The sequence below is a fragment of the Podarcis cretensis genome, assembly GCF_951804945.1.
Source record: "Podarcis cretensis genome assembly, chromosome: 5".
Taxonomy (NCBI): Eukaryota; Metazoa; Chordata; class Lepidosauria; order Squamata; family Lacertidae; genus Podarcis; species Podarcis cretensis.
This window is the reverse complement of record NC_137174.1, coordinates 14,555,409-14,582,050: the sequence shown is the minus strand read 5'-3', so window position 1 is coordinate 14,582,050 and position 26,642 is coordinate 14,555,409. Positions and strand designations below refer to the sequence as shown.

Below are 26,642 nucleotides of genomic sequence, written 5' to 3'. Positions count from 1 at the left end.
TGATGCTTTTGAATTCTGGTGCTGGAGGAGAGTCCCATGGACTGCAAGAAGATCAAACCTCTCCATTCTTAAGGAAATCAGCCCTGAGTGCTCACTGGAAGGACAGATTGTGAAGCTGAGACTCCAATACTTTGGCCACCTCATGAGAAGAGAAGACTCCCTGGAAAAGACCCTGATGTTGGGAAAGATGGAAGGCACAAGGAGAAGGGGACAACAGAGGACGAGATGGTTGGACAGTGTTCTCGAAGCTACCAGCATGAGTTTGACCAAACTGCGCGAGGCAGTGGAAGACAGGAGTGCCTGGTGTGCTCTGGTCCATGGAGTCATGAAGGGTCGGAAACGACTAAACAACAACAACAACATTTCCAGTTTCCAAACAGAGGCAAACTACTGTGGATCATAATGTGCTATGCATCCCACTACTGTATAATCTGCAAGGATTTCTGAGAAGTTTGTGCAGAACCCCTATGCACTGCTACCTGAAAAAAGATTGTCCAGTAACTGCATGGAGGATTTAATCTGCTCTATTAGAATTTATGAATAAAACCAGTGTTTATAAAATGAACTGCAAACACTACCAAAATAAGAGGGCCAAAATCATTTAATATCTGTCTGCCATTTAGGTATGAAAAGAACTGCAGACCCACCATGAAATTTAACTACACATATAAAACATTTCCAGATAGCCAGCCACAATTCACTTACAGCAAATTGTATTTATTTCTCCTCTTCCACAATTTTCCAAGGTGAAAATAAGTATCCAAGTGAACTTACCTCGGGAAAAACTGTTTTCGCTTTATACATACATACACCATACACACAGTTTAGGGCTAACCAACTCCCCTCACAGTAATTTGTCTTTTGGGAACACCTGCATTATTTGGAATCTGCCTTGCCGATACATGTTAAAATTAATCTCCAGTCATCTTTGAAAACAAGGAACCCTGAAGGCCTTGCTGCAACAAACTTCCAGAAATAATAGTCATTTGTCCACTATCTATTTCACCATCATAGCCTGTACACTTAATAGGTGCCTCTTCTCATGAGCCAGAAAGCTTCTTTCTAAATTAACAAAGCACACTGGAATTGGAATGTGACCTATCCTCTGGCGTTTTGATATATGGAGAATATGTAGCACTTTATTCAAGAATTGATATTCTGCAGTACTGCTTGAAAAAAAATTCCAAGTGCGAAATTTATCTATTTTTTACAATCAGAACATTTGTCTGAAAAGTTTATTTTAAATTTTCTGAACACTTAAAGCAGCACTGCTTTAGGTGTTACACAAGTGTCCAGAGATAACTAAACAAAATTAGACTTATAAATTACAAGTTTTTGCTTCTGAAAGAGCTTCAGTCAACAGAAAACATGACACACACACACACACACACACACATTGCGAGGAAACCCCCCCCAAAATTCATGCAACAGCAGGCAGGATGTAAAAAGCCACCTAAATTCACACGTTTGTACATTGAGTCATCAGAAAAAGTATTCTTTAGTAAATCTGTACATCCAAATACATTTGGGAGCTACATCTAAGTTACATCATTTAATGTTTTATACACTTGTTACCCCTTTTAATCATCAAGTAAACACGCCAAACTGGGGATGGGCGGCTGAGTTAGGAAAAAAGAAAAAAAAAATCATTGTAGACATTCAATTATTTTTGTTACCTAGACCACCAAGTGTTGAATAAAAACCGATGGCATCATCTTTATTTACCGTTTTTTCTTGCTAACTGTACAAAAATTGCAGTGCAGAGAATTCCACCTTTGTACTTAAGATTCTTTGGATGGATCTCAGATATAGCTGGATATTCCTTTAATGACGAACCAATGGAAAGTCGGTCCTATTAGACTGATACTGCATGCAAATATTTGCCTTTTTAAAACAAATGCATGTAAATGTTAGAATAGGTGATACTGCAAATTATCCTGGTAGCATCCAGTGTCCCCTTACCCTGTAAAATAGCATTAACAACTGGATGGAGAAAATCTTTCCAGAACAGTATTTTAAAGTACCAGAAACTAATCAGCAAAGTTTTAGGATCCACAAGTTTCATTTTCCTTTTTTAATTAAATGGAACAAATGTGTAAATACAGTTTTGTCCTCTTCACTGAAGAGAGCTAGTCTATTTCATCTTTGTGAGCTAGTTTTTGGGAAGATTAGCATGTACTGGGGAGTGATGCCTACCGAATACAATCCAAGCTTTTGCTGAGAACAGTTGAAGAAAGTCAGTAAGAACCTAGGATCAATGAAAACAGATGTTGCTTTAAATGATCCACAAAAGAGAGACCCACAGTGTGCCCAGTGTTAAATACACAAATTTCTCCTTGCGCTTTCTGGTGTGCAAGTTTATATACTCTGTCCCCCACCCCACCCCACGGGTTAACTGTTCCAGAGTTCACTTTCCTTAGTCAATTTTCACATTAGTGTAGATTTTTCGAACAAAGGCACTTGTTCCCATATAGCCAATAGCTCCTGCAAAAACAAGGCAAATATATATAGGTTAGATTCGCTTAAGTTCTACAAGACAATGGCTGCAATCCTCAGCATATCTGCTACGATTATGTATTACTAAATTCATTAGGACTTCCTCCCAAGTAAAAGCACATCAGGTAAGCTTCAATAATTACGTTTATGTCATACAACCATATAGCCTGCAAAAAGCTCCTTCCTTAAAAAGCTTAAAGACTAAAAATCTGATAAGCTAGCAAACTCATGTTCCCCACCAGAATGAATCAGATCCAGAAAACCAATTTATGGAATGCTTCCCCCCATTTAGGAGTCTTCCTAGCTTGTGTTCCCTGTTTTCTCAATAGACTACGAACTCACAGACAGAACAAATACATGCTAATTTAAGGCTGAAACACAATATAACAGAGATGACAGCATTTCAGTATGCTGCAGAAAACGTACCGCACATTATTCCCAGCGCTGTGCTAAATACTGCCATATAACCAAAGTAAAATGATGTCTGAAACAAGCCATACATCCTGAGGGGGAAAAAGAGGAAGAGGAATGTTTTTTGCTTCTCCCATATTACCAATAATTAATCTTCTTTAAAAAAATGTGAAGTATTAGCTTTCTTAATTTAAAAGGGAAGGAAAATACAAAATGTCAAAGGCTACGTACTTTGTCTTGAAAAAGTAGTAATAAAAGGAATACATGTAAACATAGATTGCCGTTGAAGCAGCAGACAGAAAACTTGTCCATTGCCTGAAAAACAGACACAAATCTTTCAAACAACTAATAATAATAATAATAATAATAATAATAATAATAATAATAATTTATTATTTATATCCCGCCCATCTGGCTGGGCCTTCCCAGCCACTCTGGGCGGCTTCCATAAAAACCAAAAATACAGTAAAATCACACGTTAAAAACTTCCCTGAACAGGGCTGCCTTAAGATGTCTTCTGAATGTCAGGTAGTTGTTTATCGCTTTGACATCTGCTGGAAGGGCGTTCCACAGGGTGGGCGCCACTACCGAGAAGGCCCTCTGCCTGGTTCCCTGTAGCTTTGCTTCTCGCAATGAGGGAACCGCCAGAAGGCCCTCGGCGCTGGACCTCAGCGTCCGGGCAGAATGATGGGGGTGGAGACGCTCTTTCAGGTATACTGGACCGAGGCCGTTTAGGGCTTTAAAGGTCAGCACCAACACTTTGAATTGTGCTCGGAAACATACTGGGAGCCAATGTAAGTCTTTCAAGACCGGTGTTATATGGTCTCGGCGGCCGCTCCCAGTCACCAGTCTAGCTGCCGCATTCTGGATTAGTTGTAGTTTCCGAGTCACCTTCAAAGGTAGCCCCACGTAGAGTGCATTGCAGTAGTCCAAGCGGGAGATAACCAGAGCATGCACCACTCTGGCGAGACAGTCCGCAGGCAGATAGGGTCTCAGCCTACGTACCAGATGGAGCTGGTAAACAGCTGCCCTGGACACAGATTTGACCTGTGCCTCCATGGACAGCTGTGAGTCCAAAATGACTCCCAGGCTGCGCACCTGGTCCTTCAGGGGCACAGTTACCCCATTCAGGACCAGGGAATCCTCCACACCTGCCCGCCTCCTGTCCCCCAGAAACAGTACTTCTGTCTTGTCAGGATTCAACCTCAATCTGTTAGCCGCCATCCATCCTCCAACCGCCTCCAGACACTCACACAGGACCTTCACTGCCCTCACTGGTTCTGATTTAAAAGAGAGGTAGAGCTGGGTATCATCTGCATACTGATGAACACCCAGCCCAAACCTCCTGATGATCTCTCCCAGCGGCTGCATGTAGATGTTGAAAAGCATCTGGGAATAAAAGCCTGGCAAACAGTACAAGGAAATCTAGACAAGAACTGTAACAGGAAGTCATAAAATTTGTTCAACTATTTTCCACCTTGCATGAAAAAACAAGCTAGCTTTCTTCATACTATTGCACAAATTGTCCACAATCCTTGTGCACTTTTGTGGAACCACCATTTTCCAGTTCTGTTTTTCACACTTCAGAGGGAGAGATTTCTTTTTCTTTACATAACTTTTAAACAGTGCATTTAACATTGGAGACTCATCACTTAAATAAAAATATTTACCAAACAGAAAATGCATGCCATTTAACTGTAAAAATCTTCCAAGCATTTTACACAAAATGCACATAATAATTGTCAATAAAAAGAAATCAAACATAAGTAGACCTAAACAATTCAAAATATAATTGAATCAACAGTTTTAAGTTTACATTATTTAAAGAGTACACATAAAAATGCATGATGTTATGTATCTGGTTAGGCTTGCTTAAAACACACACACACACACACACACACACACACCCGCCTGCCTGCCTGCCTGCCTGCCTGCAAAGCTACGTGTTACCCCACTGAAAGACAGATTTCTTCCAAGTGCAGAATAGACTAATTTCTAGCACTAATTTCTAGGTTTTTTGTTGCTTAAGACTGACTTGTAAGTGGAAAAAAAATACTTACCACCTATAGTCCTCTGCATTCAGTAGAAAGTATGTACAAACGATTGTCACACATACGGTCACAATGCAGAGAATAACCAGAACTAACATCATGAAGCCATAGACATAATAGATTTTGTAAGCCCAGAAGGAAGTGAATATAAAATACCTGCAGAATAAAGAAGCATTGTTTATTGTACAGACATGAACATTTAATTAAACCAGGCTGATAATGCCTAGTAAAGCGCTTGCAAAGTTCTCTAGGAAGAAGACTCACATTTCAATGAAAATGGATCCAAATGGGAGAATCCCACCTAGGCAAACAATAACAGCTGGCTCCATAAACCTGAAAAGAAATTAGAATTAACTTTCTCATTTGACCATAACTAATGGAATAGCTCACTTAAGAGAGGGGCTCTTGCAGAATCACTGAAATCAAACGGATAGCTGATTTAAGGATGCACTGGTGGCAAGATCTAAAAGGACTGTGATCACTTCAGTAAGGTTCAGACCATGTGAGTCCTGATTCTCCAGAACTGTTGCCAGCTTAGTTGCATTCTGCATGCAGTTACTGCTCTGGGTTAGAGCGCCAGCCCCCTGAATTCCACCTGCGCAAGGAGTTCATCACTGCTAGACCAAAAACATGATAGCAGTTCTAAATCAGGAATAAGCAACGCCTGTTCTTCAGGCCAAATTAGGCACACAAAGTCTTCTCCCCTCAGCCACACCCACCTGTCCCCACATCGACAACATGTGTGGGGCAAGTAAGGCTATGACTGCAAAAGGGACTGGAAGCTTTTAATGTGCATCCCCAATTGTTACTTGGCAGGCAGGGGTTGCGTTTGGCACCAAATGCAAGCCCTACTGGGAATGGTTCCCCTTGGGATCTCTGCCAAAAGCGGAGTTTGCAGCAGTGCCAAATCCTTTCAGCTTAAGAGTGAGCTCCCAATTCTTCCTTTGACGTTTGGATCACCTGATTGACAGCTGGTGACTGCTCACCTGTCAAAAGCAGCCCACGGAGGGTAGCCCAGTTCCCTAATCCTGCTCTTCAAATTATCCACAATACTCATCATTGGTGCTGTGGTCTAAACCACTGAGCCTCTTGGGCCTGCCAATTGGAAGGTCCGTGATTTGAATCTGTGTGACGGAGTCAGCTCCCGTTGCTCTGTCCCAGCTTCTGCCAACCTAGCAGTTCAAAAGCACACCAGCACAAGTAGATAGATAGGTACTACTGCGGTGGGAAGGTAAACAGTGTTTCCGTGGGCTCTGGCACTCATCATGGTGTCCCATTGTGCCAGAAGCGATTTAGTAATGCTGGCCACGAGACCCGGAAAGCTGTCTGTGGACAAACACTGGCTCCCTTGGCCTGAAGCGAGATGAGTGCCACAACCCATTGTTCACCTTTGACTGGATTTAACCATCTAGGGGTCCTTTACCTTTACCTTTTATTACAGGCAACAGACCAGAAATAAGACCATACATTGCCTCAACCACTGATAAAAAGATGTGGCAACTACCAATGACACCCATAGGATTTTTATCTCTCAGCAAGTATTTAACCTAAAATTGAACTGACCTTCTTGGTAGTTTGGATAGTAAAGGGGCAAACCTACTTACAAGGGCAACCACCTACTTCACCAGATGCATGAATGCCAAGAGAAGCCATTTATACTTTACCATTTTTTCTCTGGGATTGGACGAGGAACAGCATTGACTCGGCAAGGAAAGTTGGGCTGACCCGAAAGGTTCCGTCCCAGTATTGTGCCAACGAGGTTCAAAGGAAGGATAACAAAGAAGCAGATGCAGCACACAGCCACCTGTAAACTCATAATCACACAAGAAGAGAGGATATAAAATGCATCAAAGCACATGAACCCATGACAGTGGTGCCCCGCAAGACGAACGCCTCGCAAGACGGAAAACCCGCTAGACAAAAGGGTTTTCCGTTTTGGAGGCGCTTCACAAAACGAATTTCCCTATGGGCTTGCTTCGCAAGACGAAAATGTCTTGCGAGTTCCTGCGGGGTTCCCCCCCCCCCTTTCCTAAGCCCTAAGCCGCTTATCAGCTGATCCGCTGATAAGCCGCTTATCAGCTGATCCGCTAAAAGCCGCTAAACCGCTAATAGCGCTAATCCGCTAAGCTGTCAATGGGCTTGCTTCACAAGACGAAAAAACCGCTATACGAAGAGCCTCACGGAACGGATTAATTTCGTCTTGCGAGGCACCACTGTATAACAATTTCTGCTTCCTACCAACATTAATCTTAACATTCCTATTCAGAATAGCAACACTAAGATTCATTCCATGAAAGGATAAGTATCTGAAGGGGGGGTGGTGGACGGCACCAGGCATGAATTTGTCTTCTCCTCTCCTGGTGGAGGGAACTTTGGAAGCCCACTGCATCAACTGTCCTGGAGCTCAGGGTTGGAGAACTCACACTCTGCTTGGTTTCTCCCCCCAAAAAGACAGGTTGATGTCTGGGGGTCAGTAAGACCCCCAGGAGCTCCATTTCCAAATTTGGACTGCATTCTCAGAGCCTTCCTAATCCAGCTGCTCTCCTTCCCTCAAGAAAGCAGCGGATGACTTCTTTTTTAAAAAAAATGGGGGAAGTAGGGATTTTTTTGCTAACATTTTAGCCGCTGAAGTCCCTTTGTTTGTTTGTTTTCAACTGGAGTGAAAACCGAACTTAATATAAATTATGTCAAAGGAATATGCAGGATGATTCCTATCTCTGCTGAGGGACCAGCTGCCTTTGGTTTTCCACAATGGTCATCTAGAAGCAGTCATTATATCAGGCTAGTTTGCATCCTGAACTGCTTCCATGTAGCTGGCTGTTTTTAAAAATTAACTAAGATTTGTGGTGGAGCTTACCTTCCTTCTCTCTCCGCCCCCCCCCCCCCCCCCCCCCGCAATCCCTGTTTCTTGGCATGTTGTGTATTTTATTTTATAAGCTGTGGGGCAGGGACTGTCTTACTACAGATCTTGCAAGTCACTGAAATGCAGACCCTCAAAAGGGCCCCCCATCCTTGCTTTAAATAAACTAATTATCAGGATGCATCAGTAAACCTAAGCTTTTGGCTTTCTTGTTGATGTGATGTAATTCAAAGTTTTCCATGCAAGTTCCCGCCTACTTTAAACTGTTAATTGCCCAAGGCAATGTATAGCAGCCTTCTTGATTTAATAGATCAAACCTACAGCGCTAATGTACTCACCATTGTTCCAAAGGGAATAGCCCTCGATGCATGATAATAGATGGCAATGAAATTAATGAAGAAGGCTGTGCCACACACCATTGCAGGAATAAGGAATGCCCCAATGAACATCTGCTTTATCCACCGCCTTCCTGCAAAGAGAAATATCCCAATGAAATTAAGATTCAGGACTCAAGTGGCATGTGAACATGTTCCTCTCTGTAGCCAAAAACACTGTGTTATGATATAGGAATGGTTAGGTAAAAGGAAAGCATAATGTATATTCAGTATAGCCCTGAAAAACAAATTTTGGTTCAGGGAAAATATTAACATGCTAAGATCAAAGTCTGATTATTTTTAGGCTGGAAATGTCTGGATCCTAGTATTTTCTTTCTTGCGTAGATCTAAAACAGACTCACATCTCAAATGATTCTATCACCAACCTTACCTGTACAGTGGTACCTCGGTTTAAGAACAGCCCTGTTTACGAACTATTCGGTTTAAGAACTCCGCAAAACCGGAAGTTGTGTCCTGGTTTGCAAACTTTACCTCAGTCTAAGAATGGAAGCCAAACGGTGGAAGGGCAATGGCGGAAGGCACTCATTAGAGAAAGTGTGCCTCAGTTTAAGAACAGTTTCGGTTTAAAAACGGACTTCCAGAACGGATTAAGTTCGTAAACCGAGGTACCACTGTATATGCTATTGTCAAGTAAGTATTTTGAAAGGTAAAAAAAAATGACAATCATGAGTCATTAATACCAGGAATAGCTTCTGTATCTTTTTAGAAAAGGCTCAAAGTAAACTCCTGGGCAGATGGAGAACATTTACCATCTGGTGGCCAGACATGCTTCTACGCTCTCCTTTGATAGTTACTAGTATGGTGGATCATGGGAATGCCATGGATGCAGTATATCTTGATTTCAGCAAAGCATATGATAGAGACTCCCTACACTGACAAGGTGGCAAAATAGGGCCTAGACTATACTATGAGATAGAGCCACAGCTGGTTGAGAAACCATAGCTAACAAGCGCTCATAAAACATATCTGCATCGACCTGGAAGAGGGCATTGTCCTAAGCACTATACTGTTCAACATCTTGGCACAATTCTGTCTTTCACTTCTAGGATTTTCAAGACAAGGAATAGATACAGTTGATATGGTATCTGCAGGAGAATGGCCCTCTTGTTATTTGTGGTGTCTGCCGTCACCTAGGAAACGCCTGCAGCCTCCCATTCCTCTCCAAAGCCTTAGGTTGGGGTGTATAAAGGTAAAGGTAAAGGTACCCCTGCCCGTACGGGCCAGTCTTGACAGACTCTGGGGTTGTGCGCCCATCTCACTTAAGAGGCCAGGGGCCAGCGCTGTCCGGAGACACTTCCGGGTCACGTGGCCAGCGTGACATCGCTGCTCTGGCCAGAGCCAGAGCCAGAGCCAGAGCCGCACACGGAAACGCCATTTACCTTCCCGCTGGTAAGCAGTCCCTATTTATCTACTTGCACCCAGAGGTGCTTTCGAACTGCTAGGTTGGCAGGCGCTGGGACCGAGCAGCGGGAGCGCACCCCGCCGCAGGGATTCGAACCGCCGACCTTTCGATCGGCAAGCCCTAGGCGCTGAGGCTTTAACCCACAGCGCCACCTGCGTCCTGTTGGGGTGTATATTTTCCCATAAATGAGAACAGAGTCTGGCCTTCAGTAGATTCCAAAGGGTTTCTTCAGATGGCAACATATGCTCAAAGGGACATGAGAAGATACTGCAGCACCTGTTCAGCTATTCCAATTATCATGCTGCTGAGGTACCGTGAACAAGAACCTCTGCCACAGGACACAAACTTGCTTACCCTTCACTGACTTAACTACCAAGCCCTTCTTGACTCCTTTCTGATCAGGTGGGAGCAATCTATGCCAAAGACAACAGCATACTACTACTGTATTTGCAACATCTAACTGCGGCCACAGTGTTAATTTACTCTGTACACTTACTCAAGGTATTCTCGCCACAGAGAAATTTGCTAGGCACAAAGCTGTCTGCAGAACCCAGAAAATTCACAACTGTATAATGGTGCAGGTAATCCCAAAAAGTCAAAAGCAACCCAGGATGGTGATAAGATATTAAATTCCTTCCAAAATTATATTTAATACAAAAGTAATTTTAAAAGTCTCACCTCCTTGCCTGGCATAAAGGCTTCCTCCAAAGTAACCATTCACTGGGGATGTTGCAGCATAAACAAAAATAGCGGTACTTAGCATTGATCCTCTCCTAAAATGAAAGACATGTAGTTTTGGCTACACAAATGACTGCCTGAAGACTACCAATGTAAAAAGTTACAAGGAGCAAATTGTGGAAGGTATGCTGAATGTTTAGCTTCAGCTAGTGCAAAACACCAACAATTTTAATGTGCAGCAAGAACAAAATCCCAAAGTGCTTTGAACATCTGGATTAAGTATTCCATTATAGCCACAGTTACATGTCACCATAAGCTGCCGCATGCTGCTCAATCACACTTCCCCTAACCAGGATCATAAACCTTGGCTTATTGGAAAAACAACCCATGTTCCCAGACCAAAGTTTGTAGTTTGTTCCTCCCCTTGCGTGAGCAGGAGCAATAATCAAGCAGTGTGACTCATTTGTGATAAGCTATGGTTTGTAGCTTACCATGACATGCAAACTGTGTCACGTTGCAAAAAAAGTAACAATTAGAACAGTTTAACAGTTTCGGGAATAAGCAACATTAAATTATGTTCAAATATATTTTAAAAACTTTGCCTTAAAATCTTTTCGCCAAATTCTATTACAAGATCTAAATTATTTAACAATTATGCCCTTATAATTAAACACAATTCCTTGCAGATCAGAAGTGCTGGTATCACTGTTGTAGCCTAGCAGTACAAGAATCAAAACCATAGGAGATACTGCTAATTCCGATTTTGGTCTTTCAATTCACAAGGCAAATCATCATAGGAGACCTCTAGTGAAATTTAAGAAATGTCATTATTTTTCAGATTACAGCAGTCTGGAAACGATACTCATAAGTTTTCGTTTCTGCTAAGTTCTACAATAGGGGTAGGCAACCTAAGGCCCAGGGGCCGGATGCGGCCCAATAGCCTTCTCAATCTGGCCCACGGACGGTCCGGGAATCAGCGTGTTTTTACATGAGTAAAATGTGTGCTTTTATTTAAAATCCATCTCTGGGTTATTTGTGGGGCATAGGAAGTCATTCAGTTTTTTCTTCCCAAAATATAGTCCGGCCCACCACATGGTCTGAGGGACGGTGGACCAGACCACAGCTAAAAAAGGTTTAAGACCCCTGTTCTACAAGGATCACTTGGAAGCTTCTGGCTTGTACATACAGTTCCAGAGGGTTTCCACAAAAACAAAGTGTCTCTCCAGAAGAGAGACTGGGAGAGCTGCAAGAAGCTGTTTCTCACCACTGGCCCGATGCTCTCTCTTGCTATTCTATGTATTTTTGAAAAAAAACAGATACCCTTTACACCTTTTGAATGAATGTCAGTCACTGGAAAAACAGTCTTGGAATCCAGCAGGTTTTGGGTTCTTTGGCTTCTTTTGGTTCATGGCCAAATCATCTCTTTTGAAGTCTGGGACCTAATTCATCATTTTTCCTCATCTGACGGGATGCGCCTTCCCAGGTTGCCTGAGCCTCTACAATGCTCCCCCAAGTAATCAGTCTGTGTTACTAATTATGCTTTTAATCTGCACATAGAAAGTACAAAATCAGGAGGTTTCTGCCAACTCCTCCCTCTTTCCATTTGCACCACTGTATTTCCAAAGGGTTCCCCAGCCGTCAAGGGGCACAGGGAACAGGAAAACCTTGACATGAACTCTTGTTTTGTTCATAGAAAGAAAGCCAGGATCCAAGATGTTGTTTTAAACTTTTCATTTCTGAAATTACGCTCAAGGGTTCTGCACCATGATGGCCGTTGAGAATGATTTATGAACACGGTGGTGGTTCTCATCCCCTGGGCATAGAAAAATTGCCCCAATGTGATCCACTTTGTAAACTGTAAGGAGTTCCTGAATCTCAGCCAAGGTCTTTTAAGATATGATGAAGGCACGAAGCAATACTCACTCTGTGTATAAATCCTCCAGCATTGCAACAATGATCACTATGAAAGAAACTGCAAAGATCTGGCAGCCAGAACCAATCAAAGATGAAAATATTAAAGGATGACTGGATGGTCTGAAGACATCGCCGTGAACCTGTTTCCAGCCATATTCATCACCTAGATCTCTGTCCTGCACACAAAAAAGTTTGAAAACAATCACCAGGAAGGAAATGGCTAGTAGTCAATCCCATTTAAGCAAAAATACCCATTTAAGGAGGAGAAAAAAGAGACAATGGCCAAACTGTTATAGGAAGGAAGCCCTTTGTGAGACGCTATGTATCATGAGATGTAATAAATATTCCAAAGCACTGTACATGAGGGTACTAAAGCTTACTAAGTGCTTGATACAGTGAGGCATTCAGCAGAAGGTTCAGCCAGGCGTCTGGCTACTTGTGGTTAGAGTGAGTTGCCATGGTTGGCTGTGATCCATTCTCTTTGACTAGGGTGCTACAACATTTGTATTTCAGCTGTGCCCATTCCCTTAGTAAGAATTCCTGGAAAAACAACACCAAATCCTGGGGCTCTGTCACTCAAATGCTAGATCCCAGAAAGCTGCTCTCCGTAGACAATCAGCTTAGGCAGGGTGGAGGGGCATTCTGTGCAGAGCACCAGAAACCTTGCTAAGGGCTCTCAAGGACTGCCCCAAGGAGAAAAATATTTTCTTTCAGAGGAGCTCAAGCATAGAACCTCCGATGTAAGGAGAACATTCGAGTACTGTGGTTCTTGGTCATTCATTTCCAGTGTTCTAAATGTTGGGTGTTTCAGAGCATCTCTCTGCAACCATTTGAGCACCACCAAGAGTGGATTGCTTGGACATAATTCCTGACTTATGTGTTGATTGGCTCAGGAGTCAAAAAGCTCTTTCGCTAATGAGCTCATGCTTTTGAGTGTCAATACTCTGCTATACTACCAGTGGGGATTAAATGGCTTGGGCACTTGCCTCAATCTGTATTCAATTGTGCCAGGTCAGCAAGCTTTTGAGAAAGTTCTTTGCCATAATCCACTTGCATTCCTTTCTTTGGAACAAGGGTCAAAAGAGTAAAGGAATGTTGCTCCAAGCAGCTTTTCTTTTATGAGGCCTTGCATATTTGAATGCTCTGAGACTTTCCAACACCACAGTTGCACATGTTTGAAGTCTACTCCTTGCACTCCTAAATAATTCCCTATACAGTCATACCTCGGGTTGAATACGCTTTGAGTTGAGCGCGTTTGAGTTGTGCTCCTCGGCAACCAGGAAGTAACGCGTTACTTCCGGGTTTTGCCGCATGCGCAGACGCTCAAAATGACGTCATGTGTATGTGCAGAAGCGGCAAAAAGCGACGCGCGCATGCGCAGTCGCGCCATCACTAGTTACGTTTAATTCTAGATGCGAACGGGGCTCCGGAACGGATCCCATTCGTATCTAGAGGTACCACTGTAGTGGTAGGGAGTTATCTTGACTTTCTGTCCAGGCATATTGGGGTTGGGGGTTGGAAATGCACTCCAAAGAAGGAAGGAAGGAAGGAAGGAAGGAAGGAAGGAAGGAAGGAAGGATTGAAGGAAGGAAGGAAGGAAGGAAGATGCAAGCAATTAAACTGAATATATGGGGGAAACTGACAGAATAGGATAGGCTTCCTAGTCACCAAAAGGACTAGCTGCACCTCTGAAAGTCGAACATAAACTGAGCAGCAAGACACCCCCATATCAAGGAACTTCAACCTTCCTGAATTTAAGCCCTCACATAAATTACACAGAAACACCCAGAGGAACTGAAATCTGACCGAAAACTTGTTCTAGAGATCCTTTCCTTTCACCGAAAAATTACTGTCATTTGGACAAGTTTTCTAGAAATGAAAATGCATTTTTAAAAAAGAAATAGTAGCAGATAAACAAGACTCTTACCATATCATCCATTTCTTCTTCTTTACTGTATCGTGCATAATCTTTTCTCAGTGTCCTCATTAAAATCATAGAAACCAAGCCCACCAGGAAAATAACCATCATGAAGGAATTGAAGATTGAAAACCAGTGAATCTAAAATAAAAAAGTGGAAATGTGTCAGCTTGTTTATTATTTAAGCAAGCTACTCAAAAGACAAAATAAATACTGTAGCCCAGCGATGGGGAACCTCAAGAAAAGGGTCATATGCTGCCCAGAAGGCCTCTCAGCTTGGCCCTTGGGACTGTTCCCAAGCCACGCCCCTCACTGTCCTGCTCCACACCATCAAATGCTCCCCCCACCTGGTTAAAATGTGACTTTGAAATGTAATAATGCTTCTTGTTTGACTGGATGGAGAAAGCTGATAGCTGAAATGTAGCCTACTCTACGAAGGTTTAAGAGTCACATCTAGCAATAAATAATAATAATAATAATAATAAGAAGAAGAAGAAGAAGAAGAAGAAGGAGGAGAAGAAGAAGAAGAAGAAGGTTGGAGGGGCAAGGTGAAATTAAAAGATTGAAGGAACATATCCTAGAAGCAGAGCTCATATGTAAAGCTAATGGAAGTTAGGGACACTAAAGAAGAAGAAAAAACTCTTGTCGCATGCTGGTGTTTAAACGCCACAGGTTTTAAGTGACCTCCCCAACCTTAACCCTGGTTAAAGATCTGAAGGAGAGTTCACTGTCCGATCTGGACACTACCCATTCATGATTTAACCAGGACAGGAGTTTTCTGGGTTACTAATTATTATAATGTGTGTATACATAAACTGAATAAAGGAAACATACCCTGTGTTGAAAGAAAGATGGGTCGAGGTACTTGTCAAATCTGTCTTCAAACTTCACGTCTGACCTTTTCCATTTCACCTAGAAAGAAATTAACACTTGGAAAGCTGACAATATTTGGTTATAGGTCTACTGAATTCCAGTTCAGCAAATCACCTATAGTTAGGAAAAAATAAAACAGGTTGTGAACTGGCAATCTGAGTTGCCACCTTTCTTCGTGACCCTACTCCTGTGACTAACACGCAAGAGAACCTTTTCCTAGTAGGGAGACAGAGACTTGTTTATTTCACTTGTTTATTTCAGTCATTATTTTCTCCATGTCAACTGAAGGACCATCAAAAAAATAGCGGCAAGCTGGCAACCATACAGGAAGAAGGCTGTTGAAGCAGAAGACTGTGTGCCAGAGCACCGTTAATATGCAAGAGCCAAACTCAAGAAAAACTCTGCTTCTATACAACCCTTTAAAGCACAAAGGTGCTTTTCAGGGTCTGGACTTGGAAATCCTAAGCATGCAGAGAGGCCCAACATACAGCAATCCAGAGCATGAGGTGAGAGAGTAAGTTTTTGAAGATGACCTGCAGTTATATTCAACTGCAAGCTCTATTTTTATATATCGCTGGGAATAGGGTAGAAAGTGACAACGAGCACACCAGTTAGCTCTCAACGCAAGGCTAAAACAAAGAGATTAGCTCAGCTCGCTGAATGGCCTAGTCACCACTAACGTAAGAGTATAAATAATGTTACCCATGAATTTGAATTACTTACAGAGTAAGACATTTGGATTTTGGTGTTGGGAACTAGTTTAACTTTTCCTTCACTTGTCAGATTCACATCCACAATTCTATTTCCATTATAGCCTATTTCAAGTTTTTTGTACGTCCAGAGATAGTAATCTTCACCATTTTCGTCAGCTTCACCAACAATACCTGCAAAGAGAGGGGAACGGATATAAGTAATATTATTAATTCATGCACCAAAGCAGGTTTTGTTTTGCAGCAGGCTTGCCATCTACAAGTGCAGCCCCCTGAGGGGAATAAAGATGGGCTTCAAAGAGTTAGATACTTCCCTGCTGTTGCAGAGATAGAGAGAGCTGCAGCCTGCAGGCAAACTCTGCATTCCACGCACACAAAACGATCCCGCAAGAATCCAAATTCTGGGTAAGAAAGCTAAATTACACAACATAAAACAAATGTGTGTAGTTTATTTTGCTTCCGCTAGTCATGGAGCAATATAGGCACTGATGCACTCCTCTGAGCACTGTTGATTCAATTCAGCTATACCTTCTCTGAGTTCCCTTCCGAGATTTCACCAAGTTTGCTGCCCATTAACTGATCAATTAAAATAAATTTGGATATCAACATTAAACCTGGAAGTTTAAAATCAACTTACAATGTAATAAAAAAGAGCTATTACACACTGGGAAGGGATGGCTTCCATTTTAACAATCTCATTGCAGTACCCCAGTGGCCTTAAGCAGATGCCTGCAAATTTATCATTATAGATTAAAACTAAATTAACTAAATCTGTAGTAGATTAATCTACCAACCAGACAAATTAAAGCTTGCACCCCTACTCAAATCAACGGTCTCAAGAACACTACCATATCCTTGGAAAACTTGCACGGCATAAAAAAAACCCTTTAAAAAAATCATAGACCGCTTCACAGCATGCAGCCATCACAAGTGTTGTACACAGTAAAAACAGAGTAAAACTTAGAAACACAAGCTTGAAGAACAATCAAATCAATTCAGCAAACTCTAAAACAACAAAATCATTTTATAAAATTTCACCTCAGCCTTCCTAAAAAAAAAAATATTCAGTAGGTGCCTAAACACCATCAGCTGGGAACCAATTCCAGAAAGCTGGAGCTGCCACACTGAAATCCCAGTTTCCAAGTGCACTTCTTGGGGCATATGATAGTCTTAGCATGCAGTGCCCCATTTGAGGAGCACAGTTGCCAAGAAGGGATATTGTGGGCAAGGTGGTTCCTAAGATATCCTGGTCCCAAGTTATTTAGGGCTTCAAATGTTAAAAGCAAGACCCTGAATTGTGCCCAGTAACGTATTGTCTGGCTACCCAAGTCAACAAGCTGTTGCATTTTGCATTCCCTGCAGCTTCCAAGTTAAACCCAAGGGAACCCCATGTAGAGCATGTTGCAGTAATCCGGTCTCAAGGTTACCAATAAAACAGTAAAAAACTGTAATCAGGTGTGTCGCTCCAGCTGAGTAACACATACCCATTCCTTCCAGCATGACGCAGAGCTACAAACACAGAAGCAAGCCTAAGCAGCTTGTGCCAATTCCCACTGCCAGTTATTCAAGGTTCATGTGGAAGAGGCAATGCTTGATCAAATAGGGAAGAAAGTAGGATAAAACAGGACAGAGAGGCGTCAGATAAGATCAAGGGTATACTACTTATTTAAATGTTTTCCGTTCTGCAGGCAAACATTTCTTACCCCATATTGGCAAGTCATCTATGTACATCTGATACCAATAATGATTTTTGATAGCATAAACAAATGCATCTCTTGTTTGCTTATCCAAGTCTATTTCACAGTAAGTTGTCTGCATCACATCATCTGCGGAAATTATTAAAAAAAATGCATTAATAGTGCATTAACTGAAAGTTCATTGAGCCTTGGATATTACACTAAACACTATTTTACTAAAAAGATCAGTCACTCAAAGATGATTTCCCCACTTTCAACCCCACTAAGCTCCTTTATGCTGCACTGTTGCTAACCCTTACTGCTGAACTACAAATAAAACTAAACCCAACCACAAGGCCCCAAAAGGCTATTGATGGGCATCAAATTCTCAAGGACTTAAGAACAACCCAAATCCAGCTTTTTGGCTTTGAGTATATACAGTGGTACCTCGGGTTACAGATGCTTCAGGTTACAGACTCCGCTAACCCAGAAATAGTACCTCGGGTTAAGAACTTTGCTTCAGGATGAGAACAGAAATTGTGCTCCGGTGGCATGGCAGCAGCAGGAGGCCCCATTAGCTAAAGTGGTGCTTCAGGTTAAGAACAGTTTCAGGTTAAGAACAGACCTCCAGGCTTGGAATAACAGGTTTGGAATTGTCCAAGAAAGATGTTAAATTATTTTTGTATGCCACTACTGCTGCTCAAAGCTTATTAGCTAAGAAGTGGAAAATGCAAGAAGTACCAACAGTGGAAGAATGGAAGATGAGGATGATGGACTTTTCGGAGCTAGCCAACCTGACTGGAAGAGTCCGTGATCAGAAGGAGGAGGAGTACCAGGAAGAATGGACGAAATTTAATGACTATTTAGTTAAATATGTTAAGTTAAACTAATTGGAAAAAGCTTGCAATTACCAGATAGGCTTAGGATTTAAAAATGTAATGTGATGAATTTATATGTTTAATGCTGAATTGGAAAGAAAGAAAGATGTTAAGCGATTAAGTTAATTTTATAAGAATACTGATTTGGAAAACCGTTAAAATAATATGCACTGAAATTCAACCAGGGGATACGAGGAAGTCACTTAACAATGTTAATAAGATTAGTTTTAATAAGGTTATGATTTATGTTTGTTTGTTTGTTTAAAATTTTGTGAAAATCAATAAAAAAAATTTTTTGGGGAAAAAAGAACGGATCTCCAGAACGAATTAAGTACTTAACCCGAGGTACCACCGTACAGCTCTCAGTCGCTCAAAGCACACAGACTGCATAGACCATCACTCCTGCCATGCTTTTCTCCAAACCAATAACCAAACCACCAGATCAATTAATCACACACACACACACACACACACAAACAAATAAGACTCCCACAAAAAAGAGAATGTGTGTATACCTATACTTAGGAGATAGGATTCTGCCCGTGCAAATTTTCCAGCCATCCTTCATCATGGTTAATGGTAACCAAATTAAAACCCTGGTTTCAAATACTGGTTAATAGCAATTCCCACTAAACCTTTTTCCTAATCTTAAGGTCAACACCAGCATTAACCTTTATGACGCTGAAGACAGGTGTGGGAAAGGCCCATGGAAGGGAACAGGAGCGTGGCCTGCTTCTGAACCCTTAACAATAATTGTGAACAAAAGTAGTATCAATGATGGTGTTGGAGGGTTAACGAAGAAGTAACTGAGCTGCAGTAAACAAATTTCTGAACATAAGACAATATAATTCCAAGTGTGTGTTTAAGACTGGAACAGTCGTGTGCAAATTTAGAAAACATTAACAAAAGCAGTTTACCTTTAAATTTAATGTCCAGACCACTGAACTCCAATTCAACTCCTTGCAGTGCTTCTCCAAGCGTTTCATGGTAGTGACCAATGCTTTTTTTGGATCCACCGCAGAAAGGGAGAGAAAAGTATTTGTATGTCTCCTGGCGATTGTGGTATGGTCCTACTGTATTCATCCATAAAACAACTTCTTCTTTATCTTGGTACTGAAAAGAAAGCATATTGAAAAGTAAAAGGATTGTAAATAAACGTGTTATTTAGAACGGATCAAATATTCACAGGAAAATCTGTGAAGAATGTGCAAAACACAGTGAGGAACATTTTTGCTTTCAAGGGCCACATTCCCGCAGAAGTAAACTGTTGAGGGCCAACTGAGCTGGAGCTAATTATAGGCTCCCTCCTTGCCACTCACATGAAATTAGGCCAAGCTTGTACAGCCTTGCTTTAAAATTTGAACTGCACTACATATTCAAATCATTTTCTTTCTTGTATCCATCTTCTGCAGATAATAATAATAATAATAGTAATAATAATAATAATTTATTATTTATACCCTGCCTACCTGGCTGGGTTTCCCCAGCCACTCTGGGAGGCTCCCAACAGAATTAAAAGCATAATAGAACACCAAACATTAAACATTAAACATGTCCCTAAACAGGTCTGCCTTCTAAAAGTCAGATAGTTGTTTATTTCCTTGACATCTGATGGGAAGGTGTTCCACAGGCCAGGCGCCACTACTGAGAAGGCCTCCTGCCTGGTTCCCTGTAACCTCACTTCTCACAGGGAGGGAACCACCAGAGGGCCCTTGGCACTGGACCTCAGTGCCCAGGCTGAACGATGGGGGTGGAGACACTCCTTCAGGTATACTGAGCCGAGGCCGTTTAGGGCTTTAAAAGTCAGGACCAACAGCACCAGGTAGCACACTGTTGGCTGAATTGTGTAAGTTTAGCAGGATAATGAAGTGTTTGTCATTTGTTATGTATGGGCGTTAAAATGTCCAAGAATCCCATCTTACTTTTGATGGCAGCTCACATTCAGCAGACAATAGTGAGGTGCTGAGTTTTCTCAAAAAAAGGAACCGGTACATTCTGCTTATCTTCTCTTGACTTCCTTTGACAAACAATTATTGGTGGTTTGCCACCAAAACACACAGCTCCCTACTGGTGGCACAGCAGTTGCAGATCACAGCACTAATAGAAGCTGGCCTCAGCTTTGCCAAGCACAGTGCCCTGGCAGTTGTCCATGCACCCTCACATAAGGCAAAGAAAATCTTGGAGCATAGGGCTACTGCAGTGTCAAAAAGCTGAGGCAGGGCTGCAGAAAGTGGGTAGATAGTTAGGAGAAAAGGAACTGAACAAGGCACAGGGAAGCTTATGAGATAGTTTTTGCTACCTACCTCAAAGTGCACTAGGTTTCTACCTAATTTGGGCTGCTAAATGTAAAAAAAAGTGCAGCTAAATATATTTTTTCCTATGCAAAAAGTAAGTAGTATCTGTACTCCTTTTTAAATAAGAGTACACGGGTCAAGTAATCGTCAAGGAAGATGTTAAAGAGGCATGGGTTAGAAATCTAGCTGGAATATGGCATTTTAAGATGGGAACAAATGTCAAAGGCTTCAGAGGAGAGAAGCAATTAAAAGAAGCTAACAGGGTAAATAAGAATAATGAGTCCCGTGGCACTTTTAAAAACGAACAAATTCATTGTGGCATAAGCTTTTGTGGACTACATTCCCCTCCCCATCAGATGCATAAAATATTATCCCAAGTTACAGGTACATATACATTGCTTTGGGGGGGTGTGTGTTATGAACAGTAAGGTCAGAGAGAAACCCTGTCTCTTAGTTGGTTCGTGCCAATGGGCTGAGTTTGTTAACTGGCTTCACAAGAGGATCAAACTGTTTTAACAAGGAGCATTCTAAAATAAGTTGTTTATCATCATCATCTTTATACCCCGGAGGACGCGGGTGGCGCTGTGGGTTAAACCACAGAGCCTAGGACTTGCCGATCAGAAGGTCGGCGGTTCGACGGGGTGAGCTCCCATTGCTCGGTCCCTGCTCCTGCCAACCTAGTAGTTCAAAAGAATGTCAAAGTGCAAGTAGATTAATAGGGACGGCTCCGGCGGGAAGGTAAATGGCGTTTCCGTGCGCTGCTCTGGTTCGCCAGAAGCGGCTTAGTCATGCTGGCCACATGACCCGGAAGCTATACGCTGGTTCCCTCGGCCAATAAAGCAAGATGAGCACTGCAACCCCAGAGTTGGTCACGACTGGACCTAATGGTCAGGGGTCCCTTTACCTTTATTTATACCCCCCCCCCTTTTTATCCTGACAGGGACTCAGTGTCTGTGTCGTTAACGAAAGCGCACACATCTGTTTGTGCATTAAATATCATTTAATAAATATATTAAATCTATACATTGTGTATTTAATTATGTATTTAATTAAATATATATTAACTGTGTATATTAAAAATATTAACTATATTACAAAAACTTTAATTTATGATATGGTAATTTAATTCAGTGTATGGCCCACGGGTTCTGTGTCAAAGTACTCTTGTGGCCCACTTAAACTGAGAGGCTGGACCGCCCTGGTCTAGGATATAAGGCAGATGGCTGCTAGTGAGGTGGGAGGAGAATTCAGTGAAGACAACATCTCTGAGCCACAAAAATGAAAAGGACCTCTGGCATGTAGGTTTGCGAAGTTAATGAAATCTATTTGATACATAACTCAGAAGCTTTCTTTTTACCATGTTATTTCTCTTTCGGCGTATCGTATCTTATTTTTTAAACACTTGTTCCATGCCACCTACGCTAACCATGGGAAAAAGAGCTTAAAACATTGCAGATAACTATAAGGTATAAAATAGGATACAGTATCATCCACATGGACTCTGTGGCTTATCCTGCTGATACAAGCTACGCTGCAATGACCAGCTAGTCCCTCTGTCCTGTAGGAAGCCCTCAATATAGTAATTTATATGAAATACAGATTTCATGTTGTGTTATTTTTAAATGGGAGAAAAGACCAGTTTGGATTATTTCTGAGGCTTCCTATGGACACTAGGGCCAAACACTTCTCTTGCCCTTCCCACTGTGCATTGACCGGCACAAAGATCCTGGCTTGTATTAAGCCAGTTCCTCATTTTGCCCAGAACAGGCAATTCTGGCTCAATGTCTGTTAACCAACCAAGAAATAAGTCTGATCCTGGCTTCTTTTCCCGATTTAACTATACAGTTGTACCTCTGCTTACATATCCCTCTGAATACGTTAACTTCGGGTTGCGAACGCGGCAAACCCAGAAGTGTATACTTCCGGGTTTCGCCGTGTGCGTGTGCAGAAGCGCTCAATCACACCGTGCACGTACACAGAAGGGTGCCTCCAGTTACAAAGTTTTCGGGATGCAGCCAGGCCTCTGGAACGGATCCCATTCGTAACCGGAGGTACCAGTGTATTAGGTCTGACAAAACACAGAACTCTTGGTTAATATACAAACCAAGATGTTTGCACTGAAACCAGTGTTTTCTTCTGTGTTTACCCATTCATCACACCCAAGAGGAGTTGTGGCTTCCTTCCAAGAAGCTGCACACTTTTTGATTCTATGGAAGTGAAATCAGCTACACAAAACCAAACTATGCCTTAGGAGAAATAAGCAGGTTCCCGAAAAAGCTTGCAGTCACTTTACTCCTCCACAGGCCCTTTTGTTGCTGCGCTGTGGCTTAGTGCACCACCCAAAGCAGGGCTTCCGGTTCAGAGAGGTGAATCCAAGGTTTGTTCTTGGTTTATAGTTCATGGTTAGTCTGGGAGAGCTAAACAATTAACTCTGATTCAGACAACATGGTAAGGCAAATCTTGGCTTCACTTATTGCAGCACAGCTCCAGAAACAATGGCAGAAAGAAAATCAGCTACCAGCTACTCCATGGGAGCCCACACATTCATGTTAAGCTAATGTTTCGTTTAGCATAACGTGCGAACCAGGACGGTCTGTGGTAGAATATTGTCTAAAAATCAACACAAGAGCATTAAGAATACCATTGTTCCCCAGACTTTCAGTTATATCACACTGATAAGAGAATCTGTTTTTCCAAGCATGGAATAGCTCCCACAAATTATATATCCTCATAGGATACCTATAATGTTATTGAATAAAGGTAAAGGTAAAGGTACCCCTGCCCGTACGGGCCAGTCTTGACAGACTCTGGGGTTGTGCGCCCATCTCACTTAAGAGGCCAGGGGCCAGCGCTGTCCGGAGACACTTCCGGGTCACGTGGCCAGCGTGACATCGCTGCTCTGGCGAGCCAGAGCCGCACACGGAAACACCGTTTACCTTCCCGCTGGTAAGCGGTCCCTATTTATCTACTTGCACCCGGAGGTGCTTTCGAACTGCTAGGTTGGCAGGCGCTGGGACCGAGCAGCGGGAGCGCATCCCGCCGCAGGGATTCGAACCGCCGACCTTTCGATCGGCAAGCCCTAGGCGCTGAGGCTTTAACCCACAGCGCCACCTGCGTCCCAATAATGTTACTGAATATTCATCCCCAATAGCCAATGTCTAACCAATGTTCATAGAGAAACTTGATTCACAATTTTAAAAAATCAGCTTTCATCAGTGTGACAATTCCTGCCCAAACAATTTAGGTTTTCCTATTTGCCTTAGACAACCCCTTGTTTCTATGTACATGTTACAAGCATTCCTGCCATTTATCAAGAACTGTTAACAGCTGCCCTACCTATAAAGTCAAGCATTCAATATTCTGCCAGGGAAAACTCTGTTGGTTTAGTAGCACTGTTATACCAGGGATTAAGGCATATGCTATGTGCCAGAACAAACTCATCCCTCCTTGTCTTTGACAGAGAGTAGCCTTTGAACAGCACTACATAGGCTAAGGCTGCAGTCCTAGCTCCACTGGATTCAATGTGACTTACTTCTGAGTAGGCATAGGACTACAGCCTTAGTCTAAGATCTGGCCATTTTCTGTAGTGGCACCAAGACTGTACAACTCTTTGTTGGAAAAAATCTGCTTGCTGCCATCACTGCTTCCGCTTGCCTTTCAATAAACCAGGATATCCCTGATAAAGGGTCTGGAAACCAATGGTTGTGGGCGTTGGGTATGTTTAGGGGAGACGGAGAGGAGCCATCTTCAAATATCTAAAGGACTGTCACATGAAAGATGGAACAAGCTTGTTTTCGCCCATTCTGAAGGGTAGAACCTGGACCAATGGATTCAAGTTACTAGAAATGAGATTCTGACTAAACATAAGGAAAGCTTTCTGAGAGCAAGAGCAGTTCAACAGTGAAACACACTCCCTCAAAAGGTAGTCCTCTCCTTTATTAGAGGTTTTTAAGCAGACGTTGGGTGGCCATCCATCATGGATAGGTTTTTTCAGAGTCCTGCATTGCAGGTGAATGGACTAGATGACCCTCAGGGTCCTTTCCAATTCTACAATTCCTCTTCCAATAGTTTTCAACAGGTATTGCTTTTAAAAAGGAATTCTGGTTGTTGGTCTGAAGACCAATGACCATCACCCACCTCCAGGAAGACTGCCTGGGCCCCATTCATTATGGATGGAAAGGCTGCAGGATGTTTGCTTCCCCACTTGCTGCCAGAAAGAACATTCAGCTCCACTTTAATGAAGGATAACAAACTCTGGAACCATCCACCAGTTAGAAAACAAAGGCCTGCCAGGTGATGTGTATTTGAGAGTTGTGCATTACAGTTGGTTGCTTGAAAGGGAGAGCAAAAATCTTTAAAATAAATAAATATACTGCTTGTGGGGTTGTTTTTTGCTGTTATTTTACAAATTTACTTTGTAAATATGTACTGTGGGTTTTTATGTTGTTTTAATTTTCTATTACACCCTTTGCCACTTTGAATATTCTTTTTATAGAAAGGCATAGAGAGAGGGAAAGAAAGCACACATGAACAGGAAGTCCCAGAATCAAGCAATTCCATGGCTTTGCAGGTTCACCCGTAATGCTAAGCCAGCCTCTGGTTTCCTTCATCCCCACCACAGCAAAGGGTTAGCAGGAGGAAGAGCGAACTGGAAACTTGAACAGTGTGCACCAGCACACTACTTGCTTGTATGAAACCATAGATAAAAATAAACAATGGCTTAACTTGACACATGAACCAGGTCAGTATTTTATGGGCTGCGCATTTCCTATGTGTTGTTATAGGCTACGCGCTGCAGGTCGGCCACGGCTTATGGCAGCATATCCAAGATGGCACATGCAAGACCCTTGCTTAACTGCTCTCTAATGGGGCAATAACCTGCCACAGAAAGGTAGGAATCCCCCACCACCTTTTGCCATGCTAGAAGCCAAGACACGCAGAGAGGCAAGCTGCTGCCTCTCCCAACTTTCACGTGAAGGGACGACTATCACTAGCGCATCCACGCCGCTGTTCTCAAAACTTGCCAAGCCCGTTATGCGATGTGAGACGAACGGTTTTTTGTTTTTTTTAAGCGGATGTGGCTGGCGTTTCCCCACCATCACCACACACCAAACTCTCGCAGCGCAACGTTCCCTCAAGGAAGCGAAAAGGGTGGCGATATCCAGTGGATCTCTCTTCCTCCAACGTGACACGGGGCTACAAAAGTCTGACTCGCAATCCTATGCTCGGTGAACTTAACGGGGCCGGGCGGCGCAGGATGGAGCTGCACGGCATCCTGAGCTCGGGCGGCCACTTCGCCTCCCCCCTCCACTGCAGAAAAGGCGGCTCTTGACGAGGCCCCCTCACCCCCCAGTCCCAACAGGACAAGAAGCCTTCCTCGCTCGGAGAGACGCGCGACGGGCCCTCACCGCCACCAAGCGAAGCCCCACCGGGCCCCCTCCCTCCTCGCGGCCCTCAGGACAGGCCTGGAGGAGGCAGAGGGGCCGCCCCGAACCAGGCCCTCTCAGGCAGGGCGGGCAAGCGAGCGCCTGACTGACGGCAGGGCGGAAGGAAGAGGGGAGGCCGCCCGACCCCGCCGCCTCAGGCCCTCCGCGGCGCGCCGCCTCACCGTGTGCTCGTGCTCGTCGGCGCGGCCCCGCAGCACCAGCAAGGCCGCCACGCACCACAGGAGCCCGGCCGGCGCCATCCCCGTCTCCACCAGCCGCCGCCGAAGAAAAGGAGGCGCCGCCGCTTCCGCCGTTCCCGCCACGTCATCCGGGCGCACACCGGAACAGCCGGCGCTTACGGCGGCCGGCGCCGCCCAAAAAGGCTCAGAAGGCGCAGGCGGGAGAGTGGTGGAGGGGGAGAGGCGTCGGCGGAGGGGCCAAGCACCACCCCGCGCGATCTTGTGACGCGAGAACGAGAGATAGGAGAGAGAGTGCGGGAGGCGCCCGACGTGCGCCGGGTTTCCAATGAGTGGGCGGGGCGAGCCGAGCCGTCAATCCCGCGTGCGGGGAAGAGCTAGGAACGGCATGTTAAAGCCATGCGGGGGCCGCGGCTGCTGAATTAAGCGAGGATTTCCTTGAGGTTTTTTTTTCTTCGCGGGG

General features: G+C 43.3%; 1 protein-coding gene and 1 long non-coding RNA gene across 2 annotated transcripts in view; both read right to left on the bottom strand.

The window, feature by feature from the left end:
- Positions 1 to 26,642, bottom strand: part of LOC307215863 — a 135,344-nt gene that overhangs the window by 2,003 nt on the left and 106,699 nt on the right. The window lies entirely within an intron of this gene.
- TM9SF3 (transmembrane 9 superfamily member 3) lies at positions 584 to 26,325 on the bottom strand. The gene is made up of 15 exons (XM_079975233.1): positions 26,165 to 26,325; positions 19,180 to 19,375; positions 17,412 to 17,534; positions 15,722 to 15,882; positions 14,960 to 15,037; positions 14,135 to 14,266; positions 12,217 to 12,383; positions 10,294 to 10,388; positions 8,157 to 8,287; positions 6,623 to 6,762; positions 5,223 to 5,291; positions 4,968 to 5,114; positions 3,139 to 3,222; positions 2,923 to 2,999; positions 584 to 2,484 (listed from the first exon to the last, which is right to left on the bottom strand). The coding sequence occupies exons 1-15, from the start codon at positions 26,240 to 26,242 to the stop codon at positions 2,417 to 2,419; spliced, it is 1,746 nt and encodes a 581-aa protein (XP_079831359.1). The 5' UTR covers positions 26,243 to 26,325; the 3' UTR covers positions 584 to 2,416.